This window comes from Poecilia reticulata, linkage group LG8 (genome assembly GCF_000633615.1).
Source record: "Poecilia reticulata strain Guanapo linkage group LG8, Guppy_female_1.0+MT, whole genome shotgun sequence".
Taxonomy (NCBI): domain Eukaryota; kingdom Metazoa; phylum Chordata; class Actinopteri; order Cyprinodontiformes; family Poeciliidae; genus Poecilia; species Poecilia reticulata.
The window spans coordinates 520985-537444 of record NC_024338.1 but is presented as its reverse complement, the minus strand read 5'-3'; the positions used below and the strand labels follow the sequence as shown (position 1 = coordinate 537444).

General features: G+C 40.4%; 1 protein-coding gene across 1 annotated transcript in view; it reads left to right on the top strand.

Annotated features, from left to right (window-relative positions):
* The first annotated feature begins 3555 nt into the window (after window positions 1-3555).
* The window catches only part of cyb561 (cytochrome b561), a 44490-nt gene continuing 31585 nt past the window's right edge, over window positions 3556-16460 (top strand). Inside the window, exons 1-2 of the mRNA XM_008414991.2 lie at window positions 3556-3686; window positions 9797-10004. Of these exons, the coding sequence (XP_008413213.1) occupies window positions 9800-10004 (205 nt within the window). The 5' untranslated portion in view covers window positions 3556-3686; window positions 9797-9799. The remainder of the gene's footprint in view (window positions 3687-9796; window positions 10005-16460) is intronic.

The following is a 16460-nucleotide window of genomic DNA, read 5'->3' as shown; positions in this document are numbered from 1 at the left end:
TATAAAGAGAGAGAGAGAGAGACTCATCTGTCATCATGGAAAAATAATATATAATGATAAGATAAATTGTATTGCTATTTTCACCCTGTGATTTGTACTATGAAGTATTTATTTTTCATTTACCTTTACCAATTTTAAGTATTTTTTCTTCAAAATCGCTGAATTTTCAACAGCAGAACTGAAAGGTTTGCTTCGTTCTTCTCAGACTTTGTGGATGTCCTGCTAAACGGCCTTTTCTGCTTTCTTTGCCTCCTTTTCTCCACTTGTGTCGAAGATACACTTGACTTTGGATGAACTGATATTTTTGTACTGAGCGGCGCATGGACTTCATTAATAAGCTAAGACGGCAATCATTTTTTAAGATTTATTAATTTGCTTAGTTTATTAATGAAATGTGCGTTTTGTGAACTACAGTTTCGGAGCCACTAACGGGACATGGAGAAAGAAAAAAAAAAGGAAAAAAATCCCGACTTATTATCTCGAGATCCCGCGACATTTTTGAAAAATCGCGAGTTACTTTTTTTGGGGGAAAGGCTTGTTTTTATGCGGTAAACGTGATGAAGTGTGTCTACATTGATTATGGAGGACGACTTATATCATTTTCTGCGGTCCAGAGATGAGGAGGATATCATGCACATGCAAAGAGACAAGCAAATAAATAAATAAATAAATCTRGCAACAGGTGGACATACAGCAAAGTGGACATAGCAACAAACCAAGAGAGGATAAAACTAATCAAAGGAAACTAAATGGAAATGAATGAAGAAACTAAAGTAAATACAGAGGAATAAACTGGTATGGCAAGACCTTTTGTGCAATAATTAATACAGAGAACTGTATGGCAAGAATAAACAGACACTATTTCCAGATAAAAGGTAAAATAATATTGTGTGTGTATAGTGTCATGGGCAGGGGCGCAACTACACATTATTCAGGTGGATGCGAAAACATAAATCGCCCCCCCCCCCCACGAAGGAGCGTAGAAACATACGCTCGCCTCCCCCCCTAACCCTCGTCCTCCAGACGCTGATACGTTTAGGGCAAAACTCGCTACATTTACCCCGTTATGTGCGCGAGGTGAAGGAGCGTAAGGCGCTGAAGTGTCCGGAAAACATAATCGGTGCGCCGATTCAAAACATCTACAATAATGATAGTAACATTAATAATAAAATAATTGTCAGTGCAAAGTAGCCTACAAATTTTTTGGTGGGGGGCGGTGAGGGACCTGGATAAGGGCTAGGGGGGCGCTGGCCCAAAAAAGGTTGAGAAACACTGGGATAGACCCCTCAGACCTTCTGGTTCTGGTTCTGCTCTGCATCCCCAGAACCAGAACCAAACGAGGAGAAGCAGCATTCAGCTTCTATGCACCTCAAATCTGGAACAAACTTCCAGATAACTGTAAAACAACTGAAACACTGGGTGCCTTTAAAAATCAACTTAAAACCCTCCTGTTTAGAGTTGCTTATGGCTAAATTAGGATTAGAGTGCCGGTTTTGATGTCTTTGATGTTTTTATCTTTACTTTTTATTTCCTTATTCTCACTATTTATGTTTTAATGTAGATTTTAAGGTGAGTACCCTTGTTAGATGGCGTTCTAACTAAAACTCTGTTTTAATGTTTTTATCTTTTTTTAATTTTTTTAATTTGTTTTAACCTTTTTCAAAATCCTTTTCTCTTTCTCACTGTTTATTCCTTTTTTATTTTAATTATGTAAAGCACTTTGAAATGCCTTGCCGCTGAAATGTGCTATACAAATAAAATTTGAAAAATTTTTGAAAAAAAAAAAACCTGACGTCTGTAGCTAAGAGGATTTTTTTTATCGTTCTTTCAGAAAAACTGTAGTTTACCGTTCTTTCCAAAGAACGGTAAACTACTGGCAGCTAAAGACGCCAGAAGTTGACCGTTCTTTTACAGTATCTATACCGTACTTGCATGGACGGTCGGGATTTATTACGGTACAGTTACTGTACATTTACAGTAAACTTCTGGCGTCCAAAGCTGCCAGTATTTGACTGTAAATTTACAGTATTATTTCTTAGCGTGTAGGCATGCAAACTGTTTTTACAAACATTTGTGAAACAATGGGTCGCTCTGAAAAGCTCAGTGAATTCCAACGTGGAACTGTGATAGGATGAAACCTGTGGAACAAATCCAGTTGTGAAATTTCCTCCTGTGGGTTTGTTTTTCAGGAGCTTGGCTTGGCCCCTTAGTGCCAGTGAAAGGAACTCTGAATGTTTCAGCATACCAAGACATCTTGGACGATTCCATGCTTCCAACTTTGTGGGAACAGTTTGGAGCTGGCCACTTCCTCTTCCAACATGACTGCACCAGAGCACATAGCAAGATCCATAAAGACATGGATGGCAGAGTCTGGTGTGGATGAACTTTTCTGGCCTGCACAGAATCTTGACCTCAACCCTCTAGAACACCTTTGAGATAAATTAGAGCAGAGACTGAGAGCCAGGCCTTCTCTTTCCAACAATCAGTATGTGACCTCACAAATAAGCTTCAGGAAAAATGGTCAAAAATCCACATCAACACACTTCTAAACCAGTGTTTCCCAACCCTGGTCCTCAAGGCTCACTGCCCTGCATGTTTCAGGTATTTTCTTGCTTCAGTCCAGCTGATTTCAATCGATGACTGATTAACAGCTGTTTGCTGAACTGCAATCAGTTGAATTAGACACATTAAAGCAGGGAAACCTCTACAACATGTAGGACAGTGAGCCTGGAGGACCAGGGTTGGGAAACACTGTCTAACCTTGTGGACAGCCTTCCCAGAAGTGTTAAAACTGTTCTAGCTGCAAAGGGTCAAACAACGTCATGTTGAACCCCAAGGATTAGGAATGGGGTGTCAATCAAGACAGCTGAAAACTTTTGGCAATACAGTATAGTATATGTAAAAGATGCTAGTTCAATTACAATATTGGTATTATTCACATTAATAATTGATGATGAAAATCTTAATTTGCACTAATAAAAAATCATTAAACATACAAGAGATGGTTATGATTTAGCTAATGTGTTTTTTTTCAAGGTTGAAAAGCCTGTTTCTATAATTCATTGTTACGTTATCTTTGAGAGATGCCTGTTTCATTTTCTTTCAGAGAAATAAGCTTCTTCATTGAATGTGAATCATTTATTCTAGATCTGCCTGGTTTAACAGTCGGGCTGTGGGGACCCAGACAGACAGGCTCACCTAAGACTACATTCGTTAAAAAATGGCGAAGTGCTGGAACCAATACCAGTGCTTAAGTATATAATGATTAGGCACAGTTTGCTCTTCTTCTCTTTCTCCACCTTCTCCCCGGTTCTCTTTATTGCCAGGGAAACAAACCTCTCTGCACCCAGGATGTGAGGCATCAATAACACCCTCCTTCCCTCCCCCCACTCATCCTGACGTTTCACTCACCCTCTTAACGTAGTGATGGCGTTTCACTTATTATTTTATCTATGAATTTGTGAATATTATTATTTCTGTAATTGACACGTATTTTGCAACTGAGAGGTATAGAAACAGGATGTCACTTTCATCTCCCTTAGCATGAAATTCGTCTTATGGTGACGTGTTTGAGTGACGTCACGCCTCAGGTCACAGACTCTCCACCTCACTGAGGAACAGCAGCAGGAGGAACACGGAGCTCCGGTCAGGATTGGGATTTGACTTCCTTAACGTATCAAAGCGGAGTAAGTCTTGTCGTTCTTAAGTCAAACTATATAGTGCTTCTTTATTTGGCATTTAATTATGGCTTTTAATGGAAGTGATTGACGTAATACTAAATATAAATATAAGACACTCTGCTGATGGCAGGTAACAGGTGACAGCTCAACAGTATCCTGTGTGTTGATGCCATTTCCCTCTAACGCGGATTTTGTTCCTGTTTCTGGGCTACAACAGCCTAGAATCTCTAGACTAGACTCAAAAACACGTGTCGTTACTAAAGCATTTTTAATCGCCATAACAGACTCATAATTGTTTCATTCCTGCTTATTTCACGGCTTCGTGTAACAGTCAGCTGACACTTCCTGTTATGTATTTTCGACCTCTTCAGTTGGTAGAAAACAGGCTGATTCTCTGGGTATTGACTTTTACTCATAACCCGAAATAATACTGTTTTGAAATATTTTTTTAAATATCAAATATAACCCTGACAATTTAAAAAATAAATCGACAATCCAGTGGTGCTAATAACGAAAACACTATTTAATTGATGAAGAAGAACTCTCTAGTTATTATGAAATTAAATGAAATGACATCATTTACACAGCACTTTTCTGGACACTTAAAAATATGGAATAGGATTAGAACCACTGAAAAAATAATTCAGACTTTTTGTACTCTCAACAATTTGCACTTATTTTATATCTACACTGGTGAGTATTTGTGTTATTTCTAATACAAGAGGTTTAGTGTTTTCTTTTATATTAAGTAACTAATGTGCAACATGGGACTGTATTTGTTCTAAAAGTATGTTTTGAAAGTTGTCTTTCTAAAGGCCATGTTATTTGCATCATCGAGGAATTGGAATTAGAATTTGTTTGTCATTGTGCATATGTTCAATGAGATTTAAAGCTAGCTCCAAAACAGTCCAATGTAGGAAAACCTATACAAGATAAACATAAATACAATGATATTTACAATATTGAAACTGTAAAATAGATATACACACATACACATATAACCATCATATAATTAGTGCATGTGGGCGTTCAGGGTGTCAATTGCTTTTTTGAGTCAGGGAGGCGCATCTGTAGCGCCTCCCTGAGGGCAACAGGTCAAACAGGATGAATCCAGAGTGGGTCCTTGGCGATGGACTTGGCTTTGCTGAGGCAGCAGGAGGTGTAAATCTCCACCAGAGAGGACAGCCAACGATCCTCTGAGCTGTCTTTGTGACCCTCTGCAGCCTCACACTGCTTGTAACAGTACAGCTGCCATACCATACTGCGATGCAGCATGGATGAGTGGTAGAAGGTCAATTGCAGCTTGGAATTTAGTTTGTGCTTCCTTAAGGCTCCCAGGAAGTGTAGGTGCTGCTGAGCCTTCTTGATGACTGCTGTGATGTTGTCAGTCCAGAAGATGTCAGCAGAGATGAGGACGCCAAGAAACCTGAAGGTGTGGACCCTCTCCACATTCTTTCCATTAATGTAGAGAGGAGCTGAGTCGGTGCTGAGCTTCCTGAAGTCCATGATGACCTCCTTGGTTTTCTTGGTGTTCAGAGTGAGGTTGTTCTCTGAACACCAGGCTGTCAGCTTTGGGACCTACTTTCTGTGAGATGAATCCAACCACTGTGGTGTCAGCAACAAACTTTATGATGCGATTGTTGTTGTGGGCCAGATTGTAGTCTTGGGGGTAGAGACAATACAGGAGGGAGCTCAGCAAGCAGCCCTGTGGGGAGCCAATGCTCAGTATGTTGGTAGAGGAGAGATGATGGCCAAGTCTCACAGTCTGGGGTTGGTTGGTGAGGAAATTCTTTGACCACACACATGTGAAAGGATGAACGCAGAGAGTGACCAGTTTTCAGAGGAGTCTCTGGAATTATTGTGTCGAAGGCTCAACTTTAGTCTACCAAAAGCATCCGGACATAGCTCTGCTGCTGCTCCATGTTTAGTGTTGAGTGGAGAGAGCTATAACAATGGCTTCCTCTGTTTGTCTGTTGGCAGCATATGCAAATTGGGGGGCTCTATGTCTTTGGGGCATATGGTCTTTGCTGCAGAACTAGTCTCTCAAAGCACTTCATAATTACAGGAGTCAGGGACACTGGATGGTAATCGTTCAGACTGATGATGGGAGACCTCTTGTTGATTTTAGGCAGGGTGAGATGACTGCTTGAGCCGAGGAAAGGTTAAAGATCCTAGTAAAGATGAGTGTTAGCTGGTAGGCGCATGCTCCAAGCACCTTGCCAGGACTGGGCCAGCAGCTTTCTTGGGGTTCGCTGCCAAAAGCACCTGTCTAACATTGTTCTCCTGTACAGTGAGGGGAGTGGTGAAGGTACCAGGTGGGGAAGGGGGCAGTGGCAAGGCTGGGGCAGAGGAGTGCTGTTGATGGGTTTCAAGGCGGGCAAAGAAGCAGTTTAGCTCCTCTGCCATCAGTGCATTTAGGTCGCCTCCCAACCTCACAGCCTTGAAAGTTCATGATGCCCTGCCATGCCTCTGGTGTGTTGGTGCTGGACAGGTAGGACTCTATGCGCATCTTGTGGTCCTCCTAGGCTTTTTTTAATTTCTCTTTTCAGGTTAGCTCAAGCAGATGGCGTATAGAGCTCTGTCACCTGACTTGAAAGCAGCGTCGTGGGCCCCAAGGAGTGTGCAGACCTGGTCATCCAGGGTTTCTGGTTAGGAAAAGTACAGATGTTTTGTCCGAATAAGTCCCACTCTGTCTGGCTGAAACAGTTCTGTAGTTTGCCGAGTGCATTCTCAGGCCAGGTTACAAGTGTCCTTTTGGTGGCCCCAGCCATACATCTGAGGGAGTTGTAGATTGGGCAAAGAGGGAGGGAAACATGGTCTGACTGGCTGAGATATGGGAGGAGTGAGGGTCTTAGTGTTGGTGTAAACATGATCTAAAAAGTTCTCTCCCCTTGTAGAACATTTGGTAGAACTTTGCGAGTGCAGTCTTCAAATTGGCCTTGGTAAAGTCGCATGCAATTATGTGAACACCGTAGGGATGGGTTCACTGCTGTTCATTAATGGTGTTTAGCAGGAGAGAGAACGCTGTGGCGTTTACATTGGCGTCAGGTGGAATATAAGCAGCTGTCACAACTGTTGGCTCTCTCGGGAGAAACACGGCCAGCAACTGACATGTATTCAATGTCTGGGGAACAGTGTTTATCTGTAATTGTACGTAGGATGGGTCCTTCTTAGGACCCGTCTCTCCCTTCTCTCTCTTCTTATTCTCATAAGAGAGAAGCAACTTATGTTGCCTAGCAACTGTGGCAGTGTGAAGAACAGAGCAGCAAAACCAAGCAATACTCCTGATTTCTGTATTATTCTTCACCTTTTGTAGTAAAGACTCTTATATCGTAAAAAAGAAATATTTTAGTATGACTCTAAAATGTTCAAACATATTTAGCATATTTCTAAAAGAAATGAATATGAGCAAATTTAAATTTTCAAAAATAATACTCTTCAGATCTCAGATAAGATATTGTAGTTAAATAAAATTATGTTTGAAAACTTTAATCAGGAATAAATTAAATACTTTAGTAAATATTTTACTACTACGTTTAACTTTTCCACTTATTGGGGAAAGCTAGCGGGAGTTTTTAAAACGATGTGCCAGGAGTTTCTCCTGGTACACTGAAAGTGGAGCGCCTGGCCAGCTCACAGCTGGTTGATACTGCAGCAGAAGCAGGCATCTCTGAAAATGTCAGAGCAATATTGCAATTACCGTATTTTAGGGACTATAAGCCACCACTTTTTTCCCACGCTTTGAAACATGCAGCTTATAGCCCGGTGCAGAATTTCTGTGGATTTTTCTTCAACCACCATAGGGCTCTTGAGCAGGAAGTGAATCATTGGAAGTCAAAATTGGAAATCAAAGAAGAAAGTGCTAGTTTTACATTTAGAACTAGCACATGCTAGCAGCAGGTAGGATGGAGAAATGTCTTCAAACTCATCATGGAAAGAAGTTCATATAATGCAGCTTTTAAGTTGAGGGCTATCGATCTGGCAGTACAGGAGGGAAATAGAGTTGCTACACATAAGCTCAGCGTGGAATCCATGGTTCGGCATTGGAGACGGAGGGCTGCATCCTTAATAAATCCAGCAGAGAGCGGCGGAGATATCAGCGACTTATAGCCTGGTGCAGCTGTAAGCTTTGTAGGTGCGGCTTATAGTAAGGTGCACTCTATAATCTGGAAAATACAGTAAGTGACATATTGATGAACTGAGAAAATATTTTAGATTTACACAGCTACATTCTTGCCTAAAATATTGTGAAAAAAATCAAGTTGTGTCACTTAAAGTGTAGTATAACAAAATAATTTGCCGCTCTTCACCGCCATTGCCGCTTTGCCCAAATGTTCAGTTTGGACCTGCAATGATTCATGAGATGTGATGGGCCATGAAGGATACATGGCCCATCATCAAATCTGAAGGAGGATGGCTCCTTCAGATTTGAAGAAAAAGGATGCATTTGTTGCCCACATTGGGAGGAGCCTACGATTTCTGCCATCCTTGTCACGCTATGATGTAAGGGGCCTACAAATCCGGCCTTTGRGGGATGCAGTCCCTGAATTCGGACACAGATACAGAGTCCACCCCCTCCAATTTTACCAGCATCTGGAGTCCAGTCCCAGCAGAGCAGAGTCCGAGCTGCCAGTTGCAAGCTGGCATCAACTAGTCTCGGAGGCAAGTCTTGGAGATAATTAAAATGCAACAGTTCCGAACATAACAATTTCCAATCAGCAGTAGTTCCAAATTATCTGTTTTATGCACCAGAGATCTGGCACTGGAGAGATATAGGCACGGAAAAGGTGGCTTGTTTGGTTGTTTTCTCAGCCTGAGCATGACACCGGATCCTGCACCCCCTTTTCTGCTTCCTCTCCCTCCTGTCTGCGCCGTCTCCTGGACCCGACTACCATCTACGGACAGCCTGGCGGTCTATGTTGTCTGGGATGTTATGCTTGCGAATAAAGTTGCTCAAAACAGATATCTGGTGTTTGTTCCCAATCAAAAGCATCTGGTGGGTGCACTGGATGTTCGCAGTATCTGTGAAGCAAAAAGCAAAAAAAAATTACAGAAAACGTAAAGAGCACTGATGTAGAAAGCCATAAGTCGCTGGAACTATACATGCCGCCATGGCAATTAGCTATCACACTGAGTAAGACACATAAGATGGCTTCACATACACCATGCACTTGGGAATCCAACGGTATGGTTTCCATAGCCTTGGTATCCGACGTGTGTGGGAAACCAATCTGTTCCACAATTTAGCCTGGAAGTCCATACACAGGGAAAACTGACCCACCTCTACTGGAGACCTGCCTGTCGCAAACTGAGAAGGGCAAATTAACCCAGCAGCTGAGAGCAGCGGAGTGGAACAAACTCTTAATAGCGTAAAAAAAAAAAATTGTTTATAAATGACATTATGATTCTTTATTATTATTCTGTGTCCCGTCACTACAGCGAAGCAGCAGGCCCTGTAGTTTGAGGTAGGAGATCAGTCATCTGCTTTAGTCAGAGCGAACCAATAGGGACACATCTTGCATCGTTCGTCTTCAGGTCCCGCCCAGGATGTTCTCGTTTCCAGCCATCAAAACTCTTTGAGTTCAATCAAAAAAAGGGAGCATCAAAACCAACATTTTGAGAACCAAAGATTTCTGACATAACTTTTTCTCCTTGTGAGACAAAAAAATAAGTGATTTGAATTTTAAAGAATTGTTTTAGACAAAACTTTTTTATATTTTCCAATCCAAAAAAATATTCATTACAATTCCAAAAGTTTTGACAACATTTTAACTGAGATTAGTGTTTGTTTGAATACAGTAATATTAAGACATATTTACCCCCTTGCTACACCTCTCTTTGAGGAGTTTCATTAAAAAAATTAAACATCATGTATTTGTCTTTTACTTCACATTCTTCTTTTTGTTGATTTATTACATATCAATTCCCAAAATTATTTCCCAGTTTGTTGTTGAGACGTAATGAGAATTTGGAGGGATGTGAATACTTTTACATTGCACTGTAGTGTGTCTGATGTCAGGTTTCATTAAATAGTTTTGTTCAAGTTGTGTGTTTATCGATATCTGTGTCAACTTCTTGTTGTAAATAAATTCTGTGCATCTGTTTCTGGCTCTCAGACTATGGATGATTTAAGCCTCCGCCACGGTGGCTCCGTGTTTGCGGGGCTGGTGGGAGCGTCGCAGGTGCTCGGCCTTGTGTCCGTGGTTCTGACTGGGGTGTGGATGGGTCACTACCGAGGCGGTTTTGCCTGGGATGGTTCGGCTCATGAGTTCAACCTGCACCCTCTTTGCATGGTGCTGGGCCTGATTTTCCTGCATGGCGATGGTAAGAAAACCCACACATGTTTTATTTTAGTCCACACAGAATACATTTCCTTCAACAAGCCCTCATTTGACTGCATTAGAAGAATACTCAGAACATCTTAAGTGATTAAGGCCAGTGATTTGTCTTTCTAGATCTTATTAATTCAGCATGATTCAACAGTCCAACTATAGGAGCAAGAAAGACTGCTTTCTTTACGTCAATTAATGGTCATGGATACACCTCACTTTGGGTAGTAACTGAGTATATGAGGGAGAAGCTCCTCCAAGTATGATTTTGTGTGTTGCTGTGTGTCTGTGGTTAGAGTCGCTAATGTCTGTTTAGCCTCAGGCTGCTGACCTGTTGAATTAGGAAAACAAAAACCAGATGCCTGTCAATCCCAAACTAATTGAGTGAGTCAGTATTTTATTGAAAAAAAAATTTGACATGTTCTGTGATGCTCTGACTGGTGGTAGAATATGTCAAATGGACAACTATTAACTGTTCACTCTATATATCAGATCTCTATGAAAGTGTGGCAGGAAGAAAATCAAAAGAAGTTATTTTTGTAGCCTACCACACACCACATACCTGGTAGAGCAAATAGGTAGAATAATTTGCTCTGGTCAGATGAGAACATCATTAAATTCTTTGGACTATGTGTAAAATTATACTGGACCCTAAGAGATGGTGAAGAACCACTTAAGAAAAGATTTCCCACATAGATTTCTCACCTCACTAGTTGTTCCACTTGACTAAATGATCTTATTTGGAACCCAGAAAATTAGTCAAAGTTTATTTATGTAGCACATTTACAGCAGCCTAGCTGACCAAAGTGCTTCACAACAAACATCACAGGTAGATAAATGATAAAATAAAATTAAGTTTAGTAAAAATAATAAGACAAATATAAAATTGACAGAGATATCAAAAGCTAATAGCATGAATGAAAGCCAAACAATTTTAAAATTTAGCTGCAGCAATTTTCTTCCTTCATTTTCCTTTTTCTCTTTAACTGGTGTTAAAGGCCAGGGAGAATAGATGAGCTTTCAGTCTGGACTTTAACTGACCGACTGACTTAAACAGCTTAACAGAGAGGGAGGCTGCTCCACAGAGAACGCTCTGTCCCCTCTACTTTTTAGCCTATAGAGACTGCCAGTAAAAGCTGGTCAGTTGACCGGAGGGTTCTGGGTGGGCTGTGGGTCTCCAAGAACTCATTTAAGTAAGAAGGACCCATTGAGTTTAAACACTTAAAAACAATCAAATAAAACCTTACATTTTATCCTAAAAGCAGCAAGGAACCAATGATTACCCCATTTCAAAGATTTTATTTACTGTTCATCAGCAACTATATTGCATAATATAGCTCAACTGGCAATTGTCATTAATCTCATCCTTCAGTAAAATGTAATATCTGTTTAATATGAAGGCTGGCCTCATACAATGCAAATAAGATTTGAACCAGTTAGGGTAAAATCTCTTTTCTCCCTCTCTGAGTTTATGAGCTCCTTTTAATACTTGTTTTTCAAAACTTTTTCAGAAGTTGAATTCTCTCCATACTCCACAAATGATTTGACACTTTTGAGAATAACAGATATTGTCGACACTGCAGGGCGCACACTGCAGCAGATCCTGATCATGCCTTTTCACTCAGACTACAAAACAATATGAATTATCCTGCTCAATCGTTTGGCGTCCAGCCCTGGGTAGTTTCACAAATGAGAATAACCACATTAGACCAACTGGTGCAGTCCTGAATTGCATTATGTCAATAAAGGAAAAGGTCAGTTAGACATTAGATGGTGACTGTAATGGGGAGGCTGATGTGTGTTGTAAACCCCCCATGGCTTCCTCACCCGGGCATAAACAGAAATTGGAGCTTATGTAGTTACATTGGAAAGTACAGTGTTATGGAAATTTCATTATCAAAGAATGAGGAGCTGTTTCAATAATAAGAGAAAGATTAATCTTTGTCTTTAAGTTTCTTTATTCGAAGGCAAAAGCGTTCAAAGACCCTTCTCACTGAGCGCAGTCAGGAGAAGAGCCCTGAACACACTTCACATCGTTATATAGTCACAGCAAGACAAAGACCCTCCCAAAGTCTGATCTTATCTTTATTGCCAGAAAGACACCCTGACCCCACCTCATGAATTATCTCTCACCTCTTGGAGGAGATGATTTTATGGCAGGAAAGAGAGCTGTTAAGGATTTCAGGAGAAACTTCTAATTCTTCTTTGTAGTCATGGGTTCAGGTCAAACAAGGTACAAACTACATTCCACACATCAGTCCTTTAAGACAGTGGTCCCCAACCCCCGGTCCGTGGACCAGTACCGATCCGTGGACCAATTGGTACCGGTCCGCGCAAGAAATAGTGAAATATTTCCGCTTTATGTATTATTTGAGTCTGGAGGATCTTTTATTTTGAAAATCCTTTAACCAGATTCTCTCGGTTACTTGCGCGCCAACACTGAGCCCACAAGCAGCAAAATGAGTAAGAAACAGATCAGATGTCTTTGGAAAGTTTCTTTGCAAAGGGGAAAARGCCCAGAGAAGAGTCAGGAGAATGGATTTATCCCGGACCGGTAGGTGAGTCCCACATTACAAGCCGCTCTGCGTAACATGCGGCGACCGGCTGCTAATGAGGCAATGAAGCTTCAAGCTGCTTCGCCACGTAGAGACCAAGCAGGCTGTGGATATAAACCACACTTCGGGTGTYATTGTCTCCCATCACTCCCAGATCGGACCGTCTCGTTGCAGAGAAAGAAGCTCAGGGCTCAGGGCTAAATGTTCACGAAAGTAAAATGTTCGTTTTTGTGGCACATCTGTATCTTATTTTGAAGGGATATGTAAACGTTACCATAGCTACCAGAGTCAGAGCGTTTGGGCAGTGGTCGAGAGGAGATGAGTAGAGCTTGTGAGTCTTAAGTCTGGTTTAGACGGAAAGATTTAAGAATTGTCTCCAAACCTCTTTGACCACAGAGCTGATAAAAGTCCAACAGGTTGGATCGGTTCGTGTGTCCAAGGCAGGAGCAACACGAACCGATTCCAGAGGATAATCCAGTAAAACCCCCAACATAGCGGGAATTTAGAATAACCAACACGAATGACGATGTAGAAGCAATAGTGATAGTTTGTGGAATCATTTTAAGAGATAAAAGATGAAACAAAAAGAAAAGGCGGTGGATGACAGACGACAGGAGCAGCCGCTCTCTTTGCTGCACTATGATTTGGAGGTGAATATGTTTTTTCATAGTTAACATTTTTAACTGACTAAACATAATAATGATCTTTAGATTTAATAACAAACATTTCCACATATCATCTCCGATATCTACCTGACTCTCAGTTGTGTGATATGTCAGCTGTTTGGGATTCCCCTCTGTTCTTACGTCACAGCGCTTTCTGATTGGCTACCTGTCACATTCAACAGGTTCCAAGTCAGGGAAAACCCCACAGGCTGCGATAAAAGGGCCAAGACAACCCAAATCGGGCATATTCAGGCTTTAACAGGAACACCAACATGCAGAAGCCTTATCTGACGGTTCACCCCTCTGGGCGCAGCAAAATGTCCAAGTCTTGACCGGTCCGCGGTAATAAAAAGGTTGGGGACCACTGATTTAAGACAATGGGGTATATGCCACGAGAGGTGGTGACGTATTTCCGTTTGAATTTATGCCACATAGATTGGTTCCTGGTCCTGCTTGCTCCTATTGTTTTTACCCAAAGCTGCAAGATCTGTACCATGAAAAAGACGCAAAACTTAAAATATCTGCGAGCTACTGGTACAACAACCAAGTTTTGTGGTGTGTCGTTGTGTCCAGTAATTAGCCGGTACCATCCAATGTTTAGTTTTTTTCATTTTCCTGCTGATATCAAGGCGACGGCGGACTGTAGCCAAGACTTAGCCACTACAGCTAACACACGGTTTGTAGCTGCCTGCTATTTCAAAGCTTGAGGATATTGAAGATGCAGCGTCAGAAATGGGAAGACGGAGGTTAAAAGGGAGCTGTATGTGCGTCGTTCACTGGAATAATTTGTTGGAGGAAAATAATGCCGGAGGAAATCCACTGCAACGGGAACAGGCTGAGAACAGAGGCAGCGATTCGGCACAAGGTGAGTCAATACGTGTGTTGATGCGTTTGTGTTATACGGAGTATGAAATTATTTTTAGGCAACTCCTTAGCTTTTTTTTTATGTGACAATTATATAAAATACATTTAACATGCAGTCCAAGCGACACCGAGCAGGTAATTTAAGAACAACCGAGAGCAGCAACGCTTCAGGCCGATCCAGTCAGTCAGATTAAGGTCCAAAACCTTCTTCGCTTTACAGCCGTTTAAGTGGCACCGACCCACATAAAAACCCTCAGAACAAATGGTACAAATCACATATTTCCCGAATCCCGAAAATATGACATCTACCTTCGCCATTTCATAATTATAATCCACGTTAGAGTGTATTTTTCCACTTGGCTGCTATAATCTGTTCTTGCGTTACACAACGTAATTTCTCTTTTTTTCCCTCTGAGATTCTGCTTAGAAAATGAGGTTATGAAGTTACATTCTCCTGCTGCTTTTTGTTTTTAAAAAGGTAAATTTAGGTTTGCCTTGATTTTTATAAACTAATGTCTCTAATATGCATCATTTTTTGTATTATTGTTGGTACAGATATTAGGCCAACACTGTGCTTTGCCTGATAGTAACTTTAATTCATTTCAGCTGCACTTTCAAAAGAGTATTCAGATTTTAACATGCATTTTCTAAGTAGTAAGTATTTTAGTTCACTCTTACTCGGTAACTTCATTGTTGTTACACCTCTGAAACATTTTTTTCAGTTTCTTTGTGATACCAGAACTATTTCACTTAAACATTTAATTTCCTGAGATATTGTCCATTTATTTTCAAGCAAAACTCCCAAAAAGAGCTAAATATTAGTTTTGATTACGTTGTGCAGCTAAATATGGACGCTTATTAGATTTTCTTCTTTTTTCTTTTTCAGGTTTGCATCGTAACGCCTTGTGATGTTTCTGAGCCTTGATTGAGCCTCTGTGCCGATTACCTTTCCTCTGGATCCAAGCACCTGGACCAGCTGACCAGTACAGCGTCCATCAGTCCACGGTCTGCCGACTCATCACAACGTGGACTAACTTTTTATTTACAGTACTTGGTTAAACTATGATCTAGAACCCAGAGCACCAGATATGCAAAACTCTACCTGCAGACTTTGTTGGCTACCCTGACCCTGCAGTCATCCTGGACGGGGCTGAGCCGGACTTCCTCTCCTCCAGAGTGACGAGTTTTCATCACCAGTAAAGGCAAAACAAGTCTGATGTCTGATTAGCTGCTAGGAAGTATATTATATATTCACTGTTCATTTTGTACCTACAATAAAATTGAATCTCATTTGTAATTCTCTACATTTCACAAACTTTTTCCCCTTTTCTCAGTGTTTACGTTATATCAAGTATTTGCATGTAGATCATGAATTCAAGTGAGACGTTAAAATGCAACACATTTAGGTTATACCAGCAAAGAAATGTGAATATTAAGTAACATGTAGTTAGTCATATAATTTAATATGCTGAATAAGGCTTGATGATACAAGATTTTTATTCATACCAGATTTGATTTTAATCGATTCCTCTCATCCTCAATTTCTATAATAAAATCACAGAAAATACTTTCAAAAAATGTCTTTATTTCAATCATCTGTTCTGTGAGTTGTATAAGGGAGCATTACGGTCAGGATACAAGACATTTTAAATACAAGAATGCAGTCATCGTTACAGCAGAATAAAGATGAAATTTTATAACAATGTTAAAATTACAAGAAGTCGTTTTAATGAGAAATAAAGATTCAGATTGATCTGATGTAACCAGCTCAGTCCTGACATTTGTCAGTAATCAAGAGGATGAAATGCTTTATATAAAGAAAAGCAAAAACTTTGACAGCAGGAGAAAAGTTGTTGGCAACATTAGCTCAGCCAATCTCTCCCTCCAGGAAGCCATCAAACTGAACTCATGTCCAACTCCAACTATAATAAAGATTAAAAAAGAAAGAAAATGGAAAGTTAAAATAATAAATAATGCCAAATTAATAATTCAGATCTAATGTGTTCTGGAATCTATTGACATTTTACAAATTTCACAAATCAGAAGGTTTCACAAATGTTTTATTTATTCTGCTGTTAGTACAGAATAATCTAGTTAAGTTTGAAATGTCTAGGTGTTGATTTTAAAGTACAACACATTAAAAAAGCTCAAGATTGTGAAAAATTAAGTGTAATCGCCCTTTAGCTATTTTCCGAATTAGATGCTACATTCGGAAGCTAACTTTAGCTTCGACTGATAGCTTGGGCACAATATAGACAGATCTATATATGTTTATATAGATATCTTTATAAATCATAGATATGTAGATTGCACAATGCACAGATAATCAAAACACTTAACATTTACATAGCACCTTTGTAAGCTTGT